Source organism: Trachypithecus francoisi, unplaced genomic scaffold (assembly GCF_009764315.1).
Source record: "Trachypithecus francoisi isolate TF-2019V2 unplaced genomic scaffold, Tfra_2.0 Lachesis_group1, whole genome shotgun sequence".
Taxonomy (NCBI): Eukaryota; Metazoa; Chordata; class Mammalia; order Primates; family Cercopithecidae; genus Trachypithecus; species Trachypithecus francoisi.
This window is the reverse complement of record NW_022681454.1, coordinates 167,888,305-167,907,954: the sequence shown is the minus strand read 5'-3', so window position 1 is coordinate 167,907,954 and position 19,650 is coordinate 167,888,305. Positions and strand designations below refer to the sequence as shown.

Below are 19,650 nucleotides of genomic sequence, written 5' to 3'. Positions count from 1 at the left end.
GCAGAGCCAGGAGGATTGCTTGAGCCCAGGAGTTCAAGATCAGCCTGAGCAACATAGCAAGACCTCGTTTTACTAAAAACAATAAATAAATAAATAAAACTTATCCAGGTGTGGAGGCACACACGTGCATTGCAGTCCCAGCCACTCAGGAGGCTGAGGCAGGAGGATCACTTTAGGCCAAAGAGTTAACGTCTAGGAGACCGCAATGAGCTATGATTGTACCACTGAACTCCAGCCTGAGCAACAGAGTAAGACCACCCTTATCTCAAAAAAAAAAAACCTAGCCATGTGTTTTCTAAATAGGTTAAAGGTATATTCTATAATCAAGTCATTAAAAAAAAAATAAGCCTGAGCATGTAAAATCAAACTTGCAAAAGGCAATGTTTTGTAAATCACAAGCATTCAATATTTTTTCAGTGAATAAATATTTAAACTCTACTATATGCAAATACTGGTGATAAAAGCACAGATACACTTTCTGTGTGCTAGACAGGCAGACCATAAGATAAAGTTTTTGCTCTCAAGGATCTTATACTCAAGTGTTAACATTTGTTGAATAGATATGTGAATGGATAAATAAAACATGCAACATTTTACCAAATCTGAAATCTGCAGTCTATAATAAATTTAGTTGCCTTAAATGCATCTCAAATAATTATATTTAATAACCTAGTCACTGAAATTGTTCTTTGTGCAATGATATTGATATGTGTTCCAAATATGCAGTGGTTAAGAAAAAACTTCAGATCAGTTGCCTGGATTCAGATTTGATCTACCATTCCATAACTGTGTGACCTTTGTCGTAGTTACTTAATTTTGCTGTACTTCAGTTTCCTCAACTGTAACATATAAAAATAGTACTTATCTTGCATGGTTACTTCAGGAATTAAATGAGTTAATATAGTAGTTAGAATATGTGCCAGGCACACTGTTAGTGCTAGAATATATATTGTTATTTTATTGTTACACATATGGTAGAACTGAAAGATTTTATAATGTTAACGATCCACAGATATTAAAAATTTAATTGATGAATTCTCAATTGGACAAAACATCTCTTCTATGGATATGATTTAATCATAGACATGGCACAAAATTTAGATCTGTCTTTTAAAAAAATATAAGAATCAAAAAAAACAAAGCTGTCACTGCAAAACAGAAATCTTATACTTGCTGCTCAGTCACACTGAGCAAAATATCAGTAGCCTAGTAAAGTTATGTGACCAGGAAAAGACCTGTTCTAATATCAGATCTTTCCCATTTTATCATTACCAGCGAACCATTCACATGGAAGAGGTTTGCAATACTTTATAGGTTACTGACAAATGTGTTTTCTTCTCTTACATATTATTATTTACATATGAGAAAGCTACTACCTACCTAAGCTTAAATTTAAAAACTTGGAGGTCAATTTTAAAATTCTAGAGCACTTGATTATTCTAGAATGATTAAAACAGTAAAATATCTCTAAACATTTTCAATTTTGTACACTGACATTTAGTCACCCACTGTGTTATGTGAAATAAGTAGGCTGGCTTCATAAGCAATTCTCGGCTTTAGTAGTCTGTAGGTTCATTATTTTCTTTGTTCTAGGAGCTTTGTAATTTCTAAACAATGAAGCTTAAGAATATTAAAATTACCAAATACCTGTAACAATCATTTTTCTGAAAACTCATCATACCAATTCTCATAATGTTTACAAACTTACGAGGATTCAGAAGGTCCATGTTGCTACAAGAAGCGTAGTCTTCATTAATTTCATTAAACTCTACATATTCATCATTCTGGAATAACACAGTTAAATATTTAGAATGAAATAAAAAGAAAAACCCTCTCATTTTATATTCTTACTACTGAGCATAAAATATAAAGGTAGCATGATAAATGTTTAAATATTTTTAATTTTTTATTAAAGCAATACATATAGTGTATATTCCTACATATAAGAAATGTTTTAAATATGGAAGCAGATAGCAAGCTTCTTGAATCTATCAACTCACTTTTTAGGAAGGAAAGACAGACTAGAAATCGAAATCCTGAGTAAAAGAAACAAATTTCTCAGATTTGACAAGGCAATGATAAATTTGGTAACTATTCTATGAAATACACAATATGATTGAAGTAAATGAGTGAAAAAAAGGAAGAGTTATCAATATCTTCTGTATCTTTTCCACTCTACGAAAATAGGTCATTTGTACTATTAAAAGATACAAAATAATTCTAAGCTTTTCATAATATCTATCATATTCTTACCTCATTTTAAGTTCTTCAAGCATCATTAACATCTGTAAAAGCTCAACTTACAAGTTTTTCATATCATCTTATTCAATGAAGAGAGGAACAACAGCCACAACATCATATAGGCTATATTTAAACAGGACTTCATTCTAACTAGACATTTTCTCATTATTCAAATATTCTCATATTTAGCATTTCCAAAAAAATACACATACAACAATCAAAAAAATCCTTTGTTATATGTGAGATATTTTATAAATGTTAAAAGAAGAAAATACCTTTTTAGACAAAAGCATTTCTGTTTCAAGAAGAGTGACACGACTAAGCAGATTAGTCCAGGTGTTTTCATCTACCATCACATTTCCTTTCATTTTTTGTTCCAAACAGTCTAACCTTTTCTCTATCAAAGTCAGTTCCTTAAGCTTTTCTTGGCATTCAGCAAGCATAGTCTGTAGTGCAGTAATCTCAGGATTAACATTTATATCCTAAAAAGAGTAGAGAGATTAAAAATAAAATTAAACAAACTAAAATTTCTTTAAAATTGATGTTTCCCACTTCCACAGTGTTATCTCAATAGTTAGGAGAGATGGTCCTGCTCGAGAGTTAAAAGGTTTATCTCTGGAGGGAGACTACTTGGCCACTTAAACTAGTTCTGAGACTTACGATCTTGATGCTTCCATTTCCTCATTAAAAAAAAAAAAGAGAGATAAAAGAAGTATCTATTTCATATGATTCTTCTGATAATGAGTTAATTTGCATGATTCTTTTAATACCAGCTAGTAAAATAAAACTATTACTAACTAGCTTCTTGAAACAACACCTAGCACAAAGCTAAGAGGAAATGACTAAAAACAACACTTAGTGCACTGAGATTATTCGGTTTGCCATGTAACAGGAAGTAGGTCCGATGGCCATCTGGTAGTTTTTGTAATTGCCAACTGTATATTGATATACTGAGATATATAGAAGTCACAAGACATAGAAACATAGAAAAAGAAGTTTTAGCAGAAACAATAGACATCAGACATATTGGGGTCTGTGGCAATTAAGAGTAATAGAAATGTTTATTATTATTATTATTATTATTACACTTTAAGTTCTAGGGTACCTGTGCACAATGTGGAGGTTTGTTACATATGTATCCATGTGCCATGTTGGTGTGCTGCACTCATTAACTCCTCATTTACATTAAGTATATCTTCTAATGCTATCCCTCCCCCCTACCCCCACCCCATGACAAGCCCCGGTGTGTGATGTTCCCCTTCCTGTGTCCAAGTGTTCTCACTGTTCAATTCCCACCTATGAATGAGAACATGCGGTGTTCGGTTTTCTGTCCTGCTGATAGTTTGCTGAGAATGATGATTTCCAGCTTCATCCATGTCCCTACGAAGGACATGAGCTCATCTATTTTATGGCTGTATAGTATTCCATGGTGTATATGTGCCACATTTTCTTTTTTTTTTTTTTTTTTTTTTTTTTTTTTTTTGAGACGGAGTCTCGCCCTGTCACCCAGGCTGGAGTGCAGTGGCCGGATCTCAGCTCACTGCAAGCTCCGCCTCCCGGGTTCACGCCATTCTCCTGCCTCAGCCTCCAGAGTAGCTGGGACTACAGGCGCCCGCCACCTCGCCCGGCTAGTTTTTTGTATTTTTTTTTAGTAGAGACAGGGTTTCACCGTGTTAGCCAGGATGGTCTTGATCTCCTGACCTCGTGATCCGCCCGTCTCGGCCTCCCAAAGTGCTGGGATTACAGGCTTGAGCCACCACGCCCGGCCTGTGCCACATTTTCTTAATCCAGGCTATCACTGATGGAGATTTGGGTTGGTTCCAAGTCTTTGCTATTGTGAATAGTGCCAAAATAAACATACGTGAGCATGTTTCTTTATAGTAGCATGATTTATAATCCTTTGGGTATTTACCTAGTAATGGCATGGCTGGGCCAAATAGTATTTCTAGTTCTAGATCCTTGAGGAATCGTCACACTGTCTTCCACAATGGTTGAACTAGTTTACAGTCCCACCAACAGTGTAAAAGTGTTCCTATTTCTCCACATCCTCTCCAGCACCTGTTGATTCCTGACTTTTTAATGATTGCCATTCTAACTGGTGTGAGATGGTATCTCATTGTGGTTTTGATTTGCATTTCTCTGATGGCCAGTGATGATGAGCATTTTTTCATGTGTCTGTTAGCTGCATAAATGTGTTCTTTTGAGAAGTATCTGTTCATATCCTTTGCCCACTTTTTGATGGAGTTGTTTGATTTTTTCTTGTAAATTTAAGTTATTTGTAGATTCTGGATATTAGCCCTTTGTCAGATAGGTAGATTGCAAAACTTTTCTCCCATTCTGTAGGTTGCCTGTTCACTCTGATGGTAGTTTCTTTTGCTATGCAGAAGCTCTTTAGTTTAATTAGATCCCATTGGTCAATTTTGGCTTTTGTTGCCATTGCTTTTGGTGTTTTAGACATGAAGTCCTTGCCCACGCCTATGTCCTAAATGGTATTGCCTAGGTTTTCTTCTAGGGTTTTTATAGTTTTAGATCTAACAGGTAAGCCTTTAATCCATCTTGAATTAATTTTTTATAAAGTATAAGGAAGGGATCCAGTTTCAGCTTTCTACATATGGCTAGCCAGTTTTCTCAGCACCATTTATTAAATAGGGAATCCTTTCCCCATTTCTTGTTTTTGTCAGGTTTGTCAAAGATCAGATGGTTGCAGATGTGTGGTATTATTTCTGAGGGCTGTGTTCTGTTCCATTGGTCTATATCTCTGTTTTGGTACCAGTACCATGCTGTTTCGGTTGCTGTAGCTTTGTAGTATAGTTTGAAGTCAGCTAGCATGATGCCTCCAGCTTTCTTTTGGCTTAGGATTGTCTTGGCAATGCGGGCTCTTTTTTGGTTCCATATGAACTTTAGTTTTTCCAATTCGGTAAAGAAAGTCATTGGTAGCTTGATGGGGATGGCATTGAATCTATAAATTACCTTTGGCAGTGTAGCCATTTTCACAATATTGATTCTTTCTATCCTTGAGCATGGAATGTTCTTCCATTTGTGTCCTCTTTCATTTCGTTGAGCAGTGGTTTGTAGTTCTCCTTGAAGAGGTCCTTCACATCCCTTGTAAGTTGGATTCCTAGGTATTTTATTCTCTTTGACGCAATTGTGAATGGGAATTCACTCATGATTTGGCTCTCTGTTTGTCTGTTATTGGTGTATAGGAATGTTTGTGATTTTTGCACAATGATTTTGTATCCTGAGACTTTGCTGAAGTTGCTTATCAGCTTAAGGAGATTTTGGGCTGAGATAATGGGGTTTTCTAAACACACAATCATGTCATCTGCAAACAGGGACAATTTGAATTCCTCTTTTCCTAATTGAATACCCTTTATTTCTTTCTCCTGTATGATTGCCCTGGCCAGAACTTCCAACACTATGTTGAATAGGAGTGGTGAGAGAGGGCATCCCTCTCTTGTGCCAGTTTTCAAAGGGAATGGTTCCAGTTTTTGCCCATTCAGTATATTGGCTGTGGGTTGCTATAAATAGCTCTTATTATTTTGAGATATGTCCCATCAATACCTAATATATTCAGAGTTTTTGGCATGAAGGGTTGTTGAATTTTGTTGAAGGCTTTTTCTGTATCTATTGAGATAATCATGTGGTTTTTGTCTTTGGTTCTGTTTATAGGATGGATTATGCTTATTGATTTGCATATTTGGAAGGTATGAAGCTCACTTGATCATGGTGGATATAAGCTTTTTGATGGGCTGCTGTATTCGATTTGCCAGTATTTTATCAAGGATTTTTGCATCGATGTTCATCAGGGACACTGATCTAAAATTCTCTTTTTTTGTTGTGTCTCTGCCAGGCTTTGGTGTCAGGATGATGCTGGCTTCATAAAATGAGTTCAGGAGGATTCCCTGTTTTTCTATTGATTGGAATAGTTTCAGAAGGAATGGTACCAGCTCCTCTTGGTACCTCTGGTAGAATTCGGCTGTGAATCTGTCTGGTCCTGGACTTTTTTTGGTTTGTAGGCTATTAATTATTGCCTCAATTTCAGAGCCTGTTATTGGTCAATTCAGGGATCTGAGACGAAGCTTCCAGAGGAACGATCAGGCAGCAACATTTGCTGTTCTGCAATATTCGCTGTTCTGCAGCCTCCGCTGCTGATACCCAGGCAAACAGGGTCTGGAGTGGAACTCCAGCAAATTCCAACAGACCTGCAGCTGAGGGTCCTGACTGTCAGAAGGAAAACTAACTAATAGAAAGGACATCCAGACCAAAACCCCATCTGTACATCACCATCATCAATGACCAAAGGTAGATGAAACCACAAAGACGGGGAGAAATCAGAGGAGAAAAGCTGAAAATTCTAAAACTCAGAGCACCTGTTCTCCTCCAAAGGACAGCTCCTCGCCAGCAATGGAACAAAGTGGATGGAGAATGACTTTGACAAGTTGAGAGAAGAAGGCTTCAGACAATCAGACTTCTCAGAGCTAAAGGCAGATGTTCAAACCCATCGCAAAGAAGCTAAAAACCTTGAAAAAAGATTTGACAAATGGCTAACTAGAATAACCACTGTAGAGAAGTCCTTAAATGACCTAATGGAGCTGAAAACCACGGCATGAGAACTACGTGATGCATGCACAAGATTCAGTAGCCGATTCGATCAACTGGAAGAAAGGGTATCAGTGGTTGAAGATCAAATGAATGAAATGAAGTGAGAAGAGAAGTTTAGAGAAAAAAGAGTAAAAAGAAATGAACAAAGCCTCCAAGAAATATGGGACTATGTGAAAAGACCAAATCTATGTCTGATAGGTATACCTGAAAAGTGATGGGGAGAATGGAATCAAGTTGGAAAACACTCTTCAGGATATCATCCAGGAGAACTTGCCCAATCTAGCAAGGCAGGGAAACATTCAAATTCAGGAAATAGAGAGAACACCACAAAGATACTCCTCGAGAAGAACAACTCCAAGACACATAATTGCCAGATTCACCAAAGTTGAAATGAAGGAAAAAATGTTAAGGCAGCCAGAGAGAAAGGTCAGGTAACCCACAAAGGGAAGCCCATCAGACTAACAGACTGCAGATTTCTGCGGATCTCTCGGCAGAAATTCTACAAGCCAGAAGAGAGTGGAGGCTAATATTCAACATTCTTAAAGAAAATAATTTTCAACCCAGAATTTCATATCCAGCTAAACTAAGCTTCATAAGTGATGGAGAAATAAAATCCTTTACAGACAAGCAAATGCTGAGAGATTTTGTCACCAACTGGCCTGCCTTACAAGAGCTCCTAAAGGAAGCACTAAACATGGAAAGGAACAACTGGTAGTAGCCACTGCAAAAACATGCCAAATTGTAAAAAACCTTGATGCTAGGAAGAAACTGCATCAACTAATGAGCAAAATAGCCAGCTAACATCATAATGACAGGATCAAATTCACACATAACAATATTAACCTTAAATGTAAACAGGCTAAATGCTCCAATTAAAAGACACAGACTGGCAAATTGGATAAAGAGTCAAGATCCATCAGTTTGCTGTACTCAGGAGACCCATCTCACATGCAGAGATACACATAGGCTCAAAAAAAAGGATGGAGGAACATCTACCAAGCAAATGGAAAACAAAAAGCAGGGGTTGCAATCCTAGTCTCTGATAAAACAGACCTTAAACCAACAAAGATTAAAAGAGACAAAGAAGGCCATTACATAATGGTAAAGGAATGAATTCATCAAGAAGAGCTAACTATCCTAAATATATATGCACCTAATACAGGAGCACCCAGATCCATAAAGCAAGTCCTTGGAGACCTACAAAGAGACTCAGACTCCCACAGAATAATAATGAGAGACTTTAACAACCCACTGTCAACATTAGACAGATCAACGAGATAGAAAGTTAACAAGGATATCCAGGAATTGAACTCAACTCTGCACCAAGCGGACCTAATAGAAACCTACAGAACTCTCCACCCCAAATCAACAGAATATACATTCTTCTCAGCACCACATCGCACTTATTCCAAAATTGACCACACAGTTGGAAGTAAAGCACTCCTCAGCAAACATAAAAGAACAGAAATTATAACAAACTGTCTCTCAGACCACAGTGCAATCAAACTAGAACTCAGGATTAAGAAACTCATTCAAAACCACTCAACTACATGGAAACTGAACAACCTGCTCCTGCATGACTACTGGGTACATACATAACGAAATGAAGGCAGAAATAAAGATGTTCTTTGAAAGCAATGAGAACAAAGACAACATACCAGAATCTCTGGGACACATTTAAAACAGTGTGTAGAGGGAAATTTATAGCACTAAATGCCCACAAGAGAAAGTGAGAAAGATCTAAAATTGACACTCTAACATCACAATTAAAAGAACTCGAGAAGCAAGAGCAAACACATTCAAAGCTAGCAGAAGGCAAGAAATAATTAAGATCAGAGCAGAACTGAAAGAGATAGAGACACAAAAAAAAAACCTTCAAAAAAATCAATGAATCCAGGAGCTGGTTTTTTGAAAAGATCAACAAAATTGATATTAGTCTTGCTAGCAAGCAAGACTAATAAAGAAGAAAAGAGAGAAGAATCAAATAGATGCAATAAAAAATGATAAAGGGAGCACCACCACTGATCCCACAGAAATACAAACTACCATCACAGAATACTATAAACACCTCTATGCAAATAAACTAGAAAATCTAGAAGAAACGGATAAATTCCTGGACACATACACCCTCCCAAGACTAAAGCTAGAAATCGTTTTTTAAGAGAGACAGAAAATAACAGCAAGGAGCCAGAAAGGAAAATGAATAGGCAATAAAGTGCCAATCTTTTTCATTCACCAATAAAGAAAATAGGTGGTAGAGAACCTCCACTATGCAAAGTAGTGTATCTCTATGTCTCACTAAACTGTAGGTTCCTTAAAGCCAAGTACCATACCTCATTCTACTTTGCATTATCCCAATACTTAGCCCAGCACCCTACACATACGCAGCAAATATTTGTTGAATTATTTCAGTAAGACTTATTGATACTTAAGTAATCATAACATAGGTGAAATGTCATGATTAATAATTCAAAAGGCTAGAAATATTCCAAAGTTTAGAGGCTGAAATAATTACATATATTTAAGTATAAAATACTGGCATCTATTTAAAAAGTCCAAAATTGTTACCTGTTGCTCAGCCTTGATTTCAGGAACCTTTACTTCAGGCATCTTTATTTCAGTAGCGTTTAAGTCAGATACATCAACTGCTTCATTAACATCTGTTATTGGAATTAATGTATCCTCAGAAATTTCAACATTATCTTCATTATACAAGTGACGAATCACCACAGCTTTCTTCTGCATAGAGAAAAATATGTAAGAAACACTTCAATGTTTTCCTCCCACAATTATTCATTTTTAAGTTCAGGGGTACATGTGCAGGTTTGTTACACAAGTAAATGTGTCATGGGGGTTTGATGTGCAGATTATTTCATCACCCAGGTATTAAACCTAGTACCCACTAGTTATTTTTCCTGAACCTCCTCCTACCCTCCACCCTCTGAAAGGCTCCAATGTGTGTTGTTTCCCTCTATGTGTCCATGCGTTCTCATCATTTAGCTCCCACTTACAAGTGAGAGCAAGTGGTATTTGGTTTTCTGTTTCTGCACTAGTATGCTAAGGATAAGGGCCTCCAGCTCCATCCATGTCCCTGCAAAGGACATGATCTCATTATTTTTTACGGCTACAGAGTATTCCATAGTGTTTATGTATCACATCTTCTTTATCTGCTCTATGATTGGTGGGCGTTGATTCCATGTCTTTCCTATTGTGAGTAGTGCTGCAACGAACATATGCATGCATGTGTCTTTACAACAGAACAATACATATTCCCTTAAGTATATAGCAAGTAATGGGACTGCTGGGTCAAATGGTATTTCTGTCTTTAGATCTTTGAGGAATTGCCACATTGTCTTCCACAGTGGTTGAACTTACACTCCCACCAACAGTGTATAAGCATTCCCTTTTTTTCCACAACCTCATCAGCATCTGTTATTTTTTGACTTTTTAATAATAGTCATTCTGAGAAGCATGAGATGCTATCTCATTGTGGTTATGATTTGCATTTTTCTAATGATCAATGATGTTGTGTTTTTTTCATATGATTATTGGCTGAATGTACGCCTTCTTTTGAAAAGTAGATGTTCATATCCTTTGTCCACTTTTTAATTAGGTTGTTTTTTTTCTTGTAAATTTGTTTAAGTTCTTTATATATGCCAGATATTAGGCCTTTGTCAGAAAAGTTTGCAAAAATTTTCTCCCACTCTGGAGGGTGTCTGTTTACTTTGCTGATAGTTTCTTTTGCAGTGTAGAAGCTCTTTAGTTCAATTAGATCCCATTTGGCAATTTTTGCTTTTGTTGGAATTGCCTTTGGCGTCTTTGTCAGGAAATCATTGCCCACGCCTATGTCCTGAATGGTATTGCCTAGGTTGTCTTCCAGGGTTTATAGTTTTGGGTTTTACATTTAAGTCTTTAATTCATCTTGAGTTGATTTTTGTATATGGTGTAAGGAAAGGGTTTAGTTTCAATCTTCTGCATATGGCCACCCAGTTATCACAGCACCATTTACTGACTAGGGAATCCTTTCACCATTGCTTCATCAGGTTTGTTGAAGATCAGATAGTTGCAGGTGTGTGGTCTTATTTCTGGGTTGTCTAATGTCTTCCATTTGTCTATGTGTCTGTTCTGGTACTAGTACCATGAGGTTTTGGTTACTGTAGCCCTGTAGTATAGTTTGAAGTTGGGTAGCATGATCCCTCTACCTTTGTTCTTTCTCCTTAGGATTGCCTTTGCTATTTGGGTCTTTTTTGGTTTCATATAAATTTTAAAGTAGTTTTCTGTAGTTCTCTGAAGAATGTCAATGGTAGTTTAAGGGGAGCAGCATTGAATCTATAAATTGCTTTGGGCAGTATGGTCATTTTAACAATATTGATTCTTCCCATCCATGAGCATGGAATGTTTTTCCATTTGTTTGTGTCATCTCTGATTTCTCTGAGCAATGGTTTGTAGTTTTTCTTGTAGCGATCTTTCACCTCCCTTGTTAGCTAGATTCCTAGGTATTTTATTCTTTTTCTGGCAATTTTGAATGGGAATTTGCTTGTGATTTGGTTCTCAGCTTGACTGTTGTTGGTGTATAAGAATGCTAGCAATTTTTGCACATTGATTTTGTATCTCGAGACTTTGCTGAAGTTGCTTATCAGCTTAAGAAGCTTTTGGGCTGAGAAGATCTTCCTACAATTATTTCAAACATACACACAGTAATTTTCCAAAAGGAACATCAATAGTTACAGAATAAAAAAAGTTTAAATTATCACATATAATGTATATACCAAAATATTACCATTACTAGTATTACCAATAATTTATGTGATGATAAAATTGGGGTTATGACTTTTAAAACAATTCTTACATTTTAGGACAAGCATTGAAATATTTATTAAATTATGTCTGAGATTTGTTTTAAAATAAAGACAAAACAAGATGAGCAAAGAGTTGACAAACTGTTGAAACTGGATGATAGGTACGTTTGTAAATGTCTGAAATGTTCCATAATAAAAAGTTATTTTTAAAAAAGATTGCTGAATAATTCACTTCAAATAATCAAAATAGAGCCTGGCTCTATGAGTAGGGCTCATTACAATTTTTCTATTAAACAAACTGCAGTTTATTAGACCTTCAGCTAACAATTCAAACCTAATAATGACAACGAAAAAGTCCTGACAAAAAAAGCATTAGGTCACGCTATGCATTTACCTAGAAATCCTCTACCTGCTTCCTATTCTAAAGTTTGCATACACACTATAAAAACATATGTGACTCAGAAACACAAACAGCATACTATATAAGGCACTGGGATAGGAGACAATTTGCTTTAATATTGACTCAACTTTTGCTTGTAAACAAAGAAATGTACTTGTAGACTCTTTTCTAAATCTGAGAACTTTTAATACTTATTCGAATTTCTGATAAAGATCTGATATAAATTTTAATAAAGAAAACTGTGCTTTAAGAAAATTAAAAATAAGTCTAATGTTTTGAAGTTTACATTTTTCTTGGCTAGGACAATTTAGACAGTCCCCTCAACTCTCATATTGAAATAGATGATTGAAAAGTACATTATATCAACTAATATTTAATAAGTGCTTACAGTGTACCTAATCCTGTGCTAAGCAAAATGAAGGTACAAAAAATCAGTATAAAAAAATCCCTGTTTATATATGTTCCTTCTAGTTGGGGAAGAATACAAGATATGTCATTTAACAGTTAGAAAATAATAAATAAAACTAACAAGAGTTAGACAAGTTAGAGATGCAAGTGTACAAAAACTACATGCACTTATTCAAAAATCGCAGCTCGGTATCATTCTTTATATTGTCCTCATTACCTAGAGCAAAACAGGCACATTAAAAAGAAGTGGCATAAGAACCATTTCTTATAATAAAATTTCAGTTTTTTAAGGTACAAAGGAATAAATATATATTTTTTTGAGATAGAGTCTCACTCTGTCACCCAGGCTGGACTGTAGTGGTATGATCTTGGCTCACTGGAACCTCCCCCTCCAGGGTTCAAGTGATTCTCCTGCCTCAGCCTCTTGCGTAGCTGGGCTTACAGGCACCTATCACCATGCCCAGCTAATTTTTGTAATTTTAGTAGAAACGGGGTTTCGCCATGTTGGCCAGGCTGGTCTCGAACTCCTGACCTTAGGTGATCCACTCGCCTTGGCCTCCCAAAGTGCTGGGATTACAGGAGTGAGCTACTGCGCCAGGCCCATGTATAAATTTTTAAAATAGATTCTGTTTACATAACTCATCTGTTTTGGATTAGGGCAGAAATAATACTCTAGATTATACTTTAGTCAGAAAGTATTCACATCCTTTACTTAATTACACCATTGATAATTCATCTGATATTCTATCATTCAATCAGAAAGAGTTTTCTCCAGATGGAAGACAGCTGAAAATATATTATAAAATAATATTTCAGCTTAAATCTCCCTTAGTGATAGAAATGCTGGAGCTCTAAATGCTCAATTTGCCACAGCTGCTCAAAGCAGATAGTGGCAGAAAAATTATCTTTCAAAAAAGAGAAAATATTCAAAATATTAACTGAAAACCAGTTAATATGTGTAGGGACTATCAATCATTGGATAATGCATACTTGGTTACAGAAATATAATGTACATAAATGAATCATTATAAGCTATCACTATTGCTAAAGTAGGCTCTTCATATGTTCCCATGTTTTAGGAAGACCAGAACAAAATTAAGAGCAAATGTAGACAACTGCATAAGATAATCTTCCTAAATCACTACTCTTCTGTTTAGGAAATCAGGCAGAATTAGAAATTAGAAATACAAAGAGAACACCTATTTAATTTTATATTTCTATCCTACTGTTGAAACTTTAAGAATACTGCCCAAAAACATATGGCATGCACTGTTAAAACTCCCTACACTCCAATGTCTAACTAGAATGTTTCATCAGGTGCCAATCAGAAAAGTGAAAACTGTACATTGGATTAATTAGATAACTTTTAAACAATATGATATTTTCTCTGTGGTTGCATACCTTTCCTGAAGTCATAAACCTGCCACTGATATCAACGCCAATAGCCTCTGCAGATATTTTCTCGTTGCTCAAAGAAGGTTCTGACTTGCCAGAACTGATTTTCTTTCTTTGCTGTGATGGAATCTGAAAAAAAAAGGTATTAGTCAAAATAACAAATTTTGTGTGAAAGCATAATTATATATTAAAATTCCATTAACATTTAAATTTTCATATATGAAATATAACTGACAAATAATGAGACTATAATGAGACTACATGACTTTTAGAAACTAAGAAATAATGAAAATGCATTATGTTTGAACTATTAGTTTAACACTAGGAGTTCCCAGTCACAACTGTATAAAACAAGAGAGTAGTATTTAAAACAAACATCAAGCTTTATAAGGTTACTCAAATCTTTGAATAATATGGTAATGATACTATGAAATAATCTGCTGTCTAGGGTACTGATTTTATACATTAAAATACTGAGCCATCTATTAATATCATACATTAGCATTAAAATCTATTCATAAAATTACCTTCTGAAGACTACTTAATTCCTTGTGCTTTTTCATCACACAATTCAAAATATCACAAACAATTTGGATTTTCCATTCTGCAAACCCACACTGGATAAACTGCTTTTTTGTCAAAATTGGTTTATAATTAAATTGATCACGAAGGAGCTGCAGAGGAAACAGACTCTTGTAATAACTGGGAGCAATTTATTTCTAAAATTCCAAATGATAATGCCCACCTGGTCAGGGGAATAATGGCCACCTTTGAGAGGACAAGGAAAACCAAGCCATTAACTAAAGAGTACTAAAGTAATTTATAGGGCTGGTGTAAGTCACGATCCAGTAAGACAGGTATCAGGTGGAAAACAGGTAGCAAAGGATATGCTGGAGAACAGATGGCTGTCCAGAGAGATGGAAAAATATAGTCAATCATCAAAAAGTTTAAATATCTTCATAGACATTAGAAAAACTCCTTAGTTCACTAGAAGACCACACCAGAATCAGAAACTATAGTTCTAGTTGTTTATAACTCTTCCACTATGTGATTTCTGGATAAGTCAGTAGGCCTTTTGGTCTCAATTTTTCATTTGTAAAATGAAAAAAAAAAAAAAACACTAGATCAGTAGTTTCCTAAATCTACTCTGTGGAGCTTGAGAATTTCTTAAAAGTGACTCTTAGCTTCCATGGATGTTTTCTGGGATGAAAAGCAAGAAAGAGAAAGATTAAACAGAGACTATATATAAAAGCTCCCATTTCATTGACTGCAACTCTGCTTTTTTTAACAGACTATTTGAGGTTGGGTGCGGTGGCTCACGCCTGTAATCCCAGCACTTTGGGAGGCCACGGTGGGCAGAGCACAAGGTCAGGAAATTGAGACCATCCTGGCCAACATGGTGAAACCCAGCCTTTACTAAAGTACAAAAAATTAGCCAGGTGTGGCGGTGCACACCTGTAGTCCCAGCTACTCAGGAGGCTGAGGCAGAGGAATTGCTTGAACCCAGGAGGCGGAGCTTGCAGTGAGCCTAGATCATGACACTGTACTCCGGCTTGGCAACAGAGCAAGACTCCGTCTCAAAAAAAAAAAAAAAAAAAGGACTACATTTGATAAGTGGGTTTTACCATTAAAAACTAACTTTATTACAAACCACAGTACTTAAGCAAAAATTAACGATAAAAGCAGGGTTTTAAAAAAATTAAATACAAGATGAAATTCAATATACACATAGTACAAGTATAAATACTAGGGTAGATACAATATAAGACATGCTCTCAGACCTCAAAGAATATATTGGTTAAAAAAAAAAGAATATGTCAGTAATAGTTCCTTCTTACAAACAACTAAATTAACATATAATTCTAAAAAACTATACATTTTACTGAATATAATTACATTATTCCCTAATTTCTGCCAGTATACCAAATTTTACTAAAATTTGATTAAAAAGGGCAAGCAATAGCCAACAACAAATAATTAACAGTTGCTGTATTTATTAGAATAGATAACATTCAAAAAGCAAACATGAATTCCATTTTGATTTCAATAGGGACTACATTTAAATGAGATAAATACAAATGAAAATATCCTGTCAACTGTATATGCTGCATATATTTAAGAAGTTATGACTAAAACATTAATTTTTTAAAATCATTCAATAATTATTGTTTCATAAACTCAAAATACCTTATAGACAGCATCTATAAAGCGCAAGTCATTTTTTGCTATGAGCTCTACATTGGATTCCATTATAAGTTCTGTTACATAAGGTGAGTATGAGGTAAAAGAATAGCTGATGATGGGCAAAGATGCTGCTGGGTCTCCCTTTATCAAACTGTTAGGAAAAAAAGAAAAATGTTCTTAGTAAGCATTTAATAAGCATAATTCCACAAAGTTGGATAATCAAGAAAATACTAGAAATGTTTATAATAATTTAAAACTTAACACTACAGCTATAATAATTAGGTGATACATGAGACCTTCTAGATTCCATTCCCCATTCTAAACCAGTCCAACCAGAGTACTATGAAATACCACTGTTCATCTGCTCAAAAAACTTACTATAGGTCTCTAGTACCAACTATTTATCATTGATTTTCCATAGCTTAGTCTTATGTGATCAACTCCATTTTCTACTACTAATAAAAGTAATGTACCATCTTACAATATTGAAGTACACTTTATGGTTTTGCAAACCCTTGTTCTATTACCTCCTTGTTCTATTACCTCCTTTGCTCTCTACCACAAACTTCCAAAGGTAAAGATTATGAATTCTAAGTTACAGATGAGGAAGATGGGGTGGGAAAAAGCATGAACTGTGGCTTGGCTGAGCCACAGTTTTTATTACTTTTCACTTACTGCGCATTCTAAATCTTACATTATTACCTATGCTAATTCCTCCAGTCTAGAAAGGTATCCCACTCTTCTTTGCTTATCCAATTGTTATTTATTTTTTATGCATCATTCATCAAATCTCAAGCTTCCCATGAAGCTGTCAACTTTCTGATCTATACTGATCTCTCCAAGAAAGACTCCCAGGCTACTCAGTATCTGCTGTGTCACTATCTGTCTGGTAGTGTTTCCTGTCTTCTTATTTTCTCAATGTGAAGTACCTTCACCGAATTTCCCACAGCAAAGCACAGGAGGTATTTGTTCAATTTGCCAGTTACATTTCTTCAATTGTAGTATTTTGTACTTATATAAAACATAAATGTTTTCCACATAATTCAAGATGTTCACATAAATATCCTCATCTCCACCCAAATTTTTAGTAAGAAAGAGAACAAATACATGATTATAACACTGCATTTTGTTTTTCTGGACAAATATGAGTTGTTTCTTTTATGTTTCTTTAAAATACTATAATATTTCACCCAATCAGAAAACTGCTTTGGCAACCTTGTCTATCTGAAACACAGTCCAAAAACAGGAATTGAAAAAAAAATACCTTTGAACAGCAAAATCTGTCCATTTTATGCAAACTACACATAGATGACAGCCAGGCCCACATTTAACACTTCTTATGTTAAACAATTTCAACAACCTTGGTTGTCTAGTTCCTAAGGACTTAGCATATTAGAAACAGTAAGAAAAACAGATACTAGAAACTGGCATACCAACACAAAAAACAGCAAATGGCCAGAAAACATTACAAATGTGAAAAAGTAGAAAAAAGAATCAAAATGAGGGGGTGTTGTGTGTGTACTTACATGTGTGTGGCAGGGAGACTAGCAATCTGAGTGTCTCCGTGGAATAAGCAAGTAGCATTCCAAATCTCAACGGACCCTGCAGATTTCAGTATGCTATATAATAATCTAAAAATTATTGTTCTTAAGGATGCTTTTGGGTAATAAGAAAATTAAATGTTTAAACACTGTATTTAGAATACAAGATAATATTGGTATATTTTAGAATTATTCCTGTTTAAAATGTCTTTTAAAATGTTGACGCTTAAAGTGGCAAGGGGAAATCTTGGCTACTCAAACTGGTTAAACCCCTGCAAGTTCTGGATAGTCAGGATTTTCATGTTTTGAGGAATCAAGATGATTCTTACATACGTAGATTACATCTGTTTCATATCTTCTGCCACTCACATATAATGCCTATAGTAACAGCAATTAGACCTAACTTTCTCCTTACTCTCCTCTCTATCCTTTCACTTTCAGCCTTCTCTTGACAGCCCCTACCTCTCCCTAGTCTAACCTCAAGAGTAATTACAATATCCATTCTTATATGGATAACCATTCTTATATGTAAAGCCCATTACTGAAGGATTCTACTTAGTAGTTGGTTTAACCATGTTTCACTTTACTCTTGAACATCTAACTTGGACTTGTCCCTGGACACTCATTCATTCAATAAATGTCTAATCAACTCCTAATATGTAGATAGGAGGATTCAACAGTGAAAACAAAAATCAAAGTCCAAGACTTCAGCTTACATTCTCGTAAGCTGAAGGGAAACATTTAACCAATCCATCAATTAATCAATGATAAAAGGTTAAGGGTAAGTGTTATGAAGAAACGGAAGTGTGAAGGGATACAGAATGACTGCAGTACCATATTAGATAGGCATGAATATAGGAAAATGTATGTTGCCATATTCTAAAAACGTTAAGTCATAGTTGCAAAATGGGAGCTAAAGTAAAAGGTTCAAAGTGGGGTCTGTTAAATGGGAGAGCTTTAGAGCAATCTTCAGGTTGCCATACACAAAAAAATCTACTAACTAGAATATTCCGTATGAAAGGAACACTTGCCTTAAATGTATAAAATTTTTCCTCCATAAAAGAATAAACAAATAAATGACAAGAAAAGACTGACAAGAAATGGCAACAATCTCTTCTTATTCTGGATGTATTTAACTGTAAGAAATATCATCCAACTGAATGTGAGAGAGTGGTAGATTATACAATTAATGAAATCTATTATACTTCTATGAGTTTAAAAGTTGTACAGAGATTATACCTTATACAGATAAACACTGTGCTTCTAAACAGTTTTAAATCTTTTAAGTTGGAATTCTCTATTTGTTCATACTTAGAAATAAACTCCTATAATTCCTTGCTTTCTCAAATATTTTAATCATTTCAAGGCAGATTTAAATAGGATCCAGGTAAAATCTGATTTTTCTTAGGTAGTCCCCCATGTTAAATATTATCTCAAATCACTAGCAAGAAGAATACAATTACGTTTGATATTATAGCTTACCCTACACAGTCCACCTCTTCAGGATAATTTAGCAAGCGGAGCACCTGTTCAAGGTTCCGTAAGCTTCTTTTTAAGTCACCTGTTGCCATTATATAACATCGGATTCAGTTCTAAATCTTGAAAGTCTAATTTTTCACCTAATAATAGAAATCCATGAAATATTGGTTAAGTCTCTGTATTTCTGAAGCTTCTTGATTCTATTTTGTTCATATCTTACCCTAGCTCTTTTTCTCCTATCTTCTTCTCTACTACTCAAGGTCTACTTTGTAACTACTGTAAGTTCCTGAAAATAGGGTGTCTCCCCTACCCTCCTACATGTTTTCCTTCCAAAAAAATAAGTGCCTTATATTCATCTTATTATAAGTATCTTATATGACACTTGCCCAAAGAGCTTTTCTTCTTTAAGCATAAAGCACCGTTTAAGACACATCAACTTGGAATAACATCCATCAGTGACTCTTTTGGATGCTTATAGAGGCTACATAACACAATCAATAAAAAATGGAGACAAAGAAGACATTCATGCAGCCAACAGACACATGAAAAAATGCTCATCATCACTGGCCATCAGAGAAATGCAAATCAAAACCATAACGAG

General features: G+C 35.2%; 1 protein-coding gene across 9 annotated transcripts in view; it reads right to left on the bottom strand.

Annotated features, from left to right (window-relative positions):
• Positions 1-19,650, bottom strand: part of CEP44 (centrosomal protein 44) — a 40,649-nt gene that overhangs the window by 7,561 nt on the left and 13,438 nt on the right. For 8 of the 9 annotated variants that reach the window (XM_033215715.1, XM_033215714.1, XM_033215717.1 and 5 more), the window contains 7 exons: positions 19,053-19,189; positions 16,033-16,180; positions 14,373-14,519; positions 13,852-13,974; positions 9,412-9,582; positions 2,517-2,723; positions 1,709-1,784 (listed from right to left, as the gene is read on the bottom strand). In XM_033215715.1, the coding sequence (XP_033071606.1) occupies positions 1,709-1,784; positions 2,517-2,723; positions 9,412-9,582; positions 13,852-13,974; positions 14,373-14,519; positions 16,033-16,180; positions 19,053-19,141 (961 nt within the window). In that variant the 5' untranslated portion in view covers positions 19,142-19,189. The remainder of the gene's footprint in view (positions 1-1,708; positions 1,785-2,516; positions 2,724-9,411; positions 9,583-13,851; positions 13,975-14,372; positions 14,520-16,032; positions 16,181-19,052; positions 19,190-19,650) is intronic. The other variant, XM_033215719.1, reaches the window with a different exon arrangement.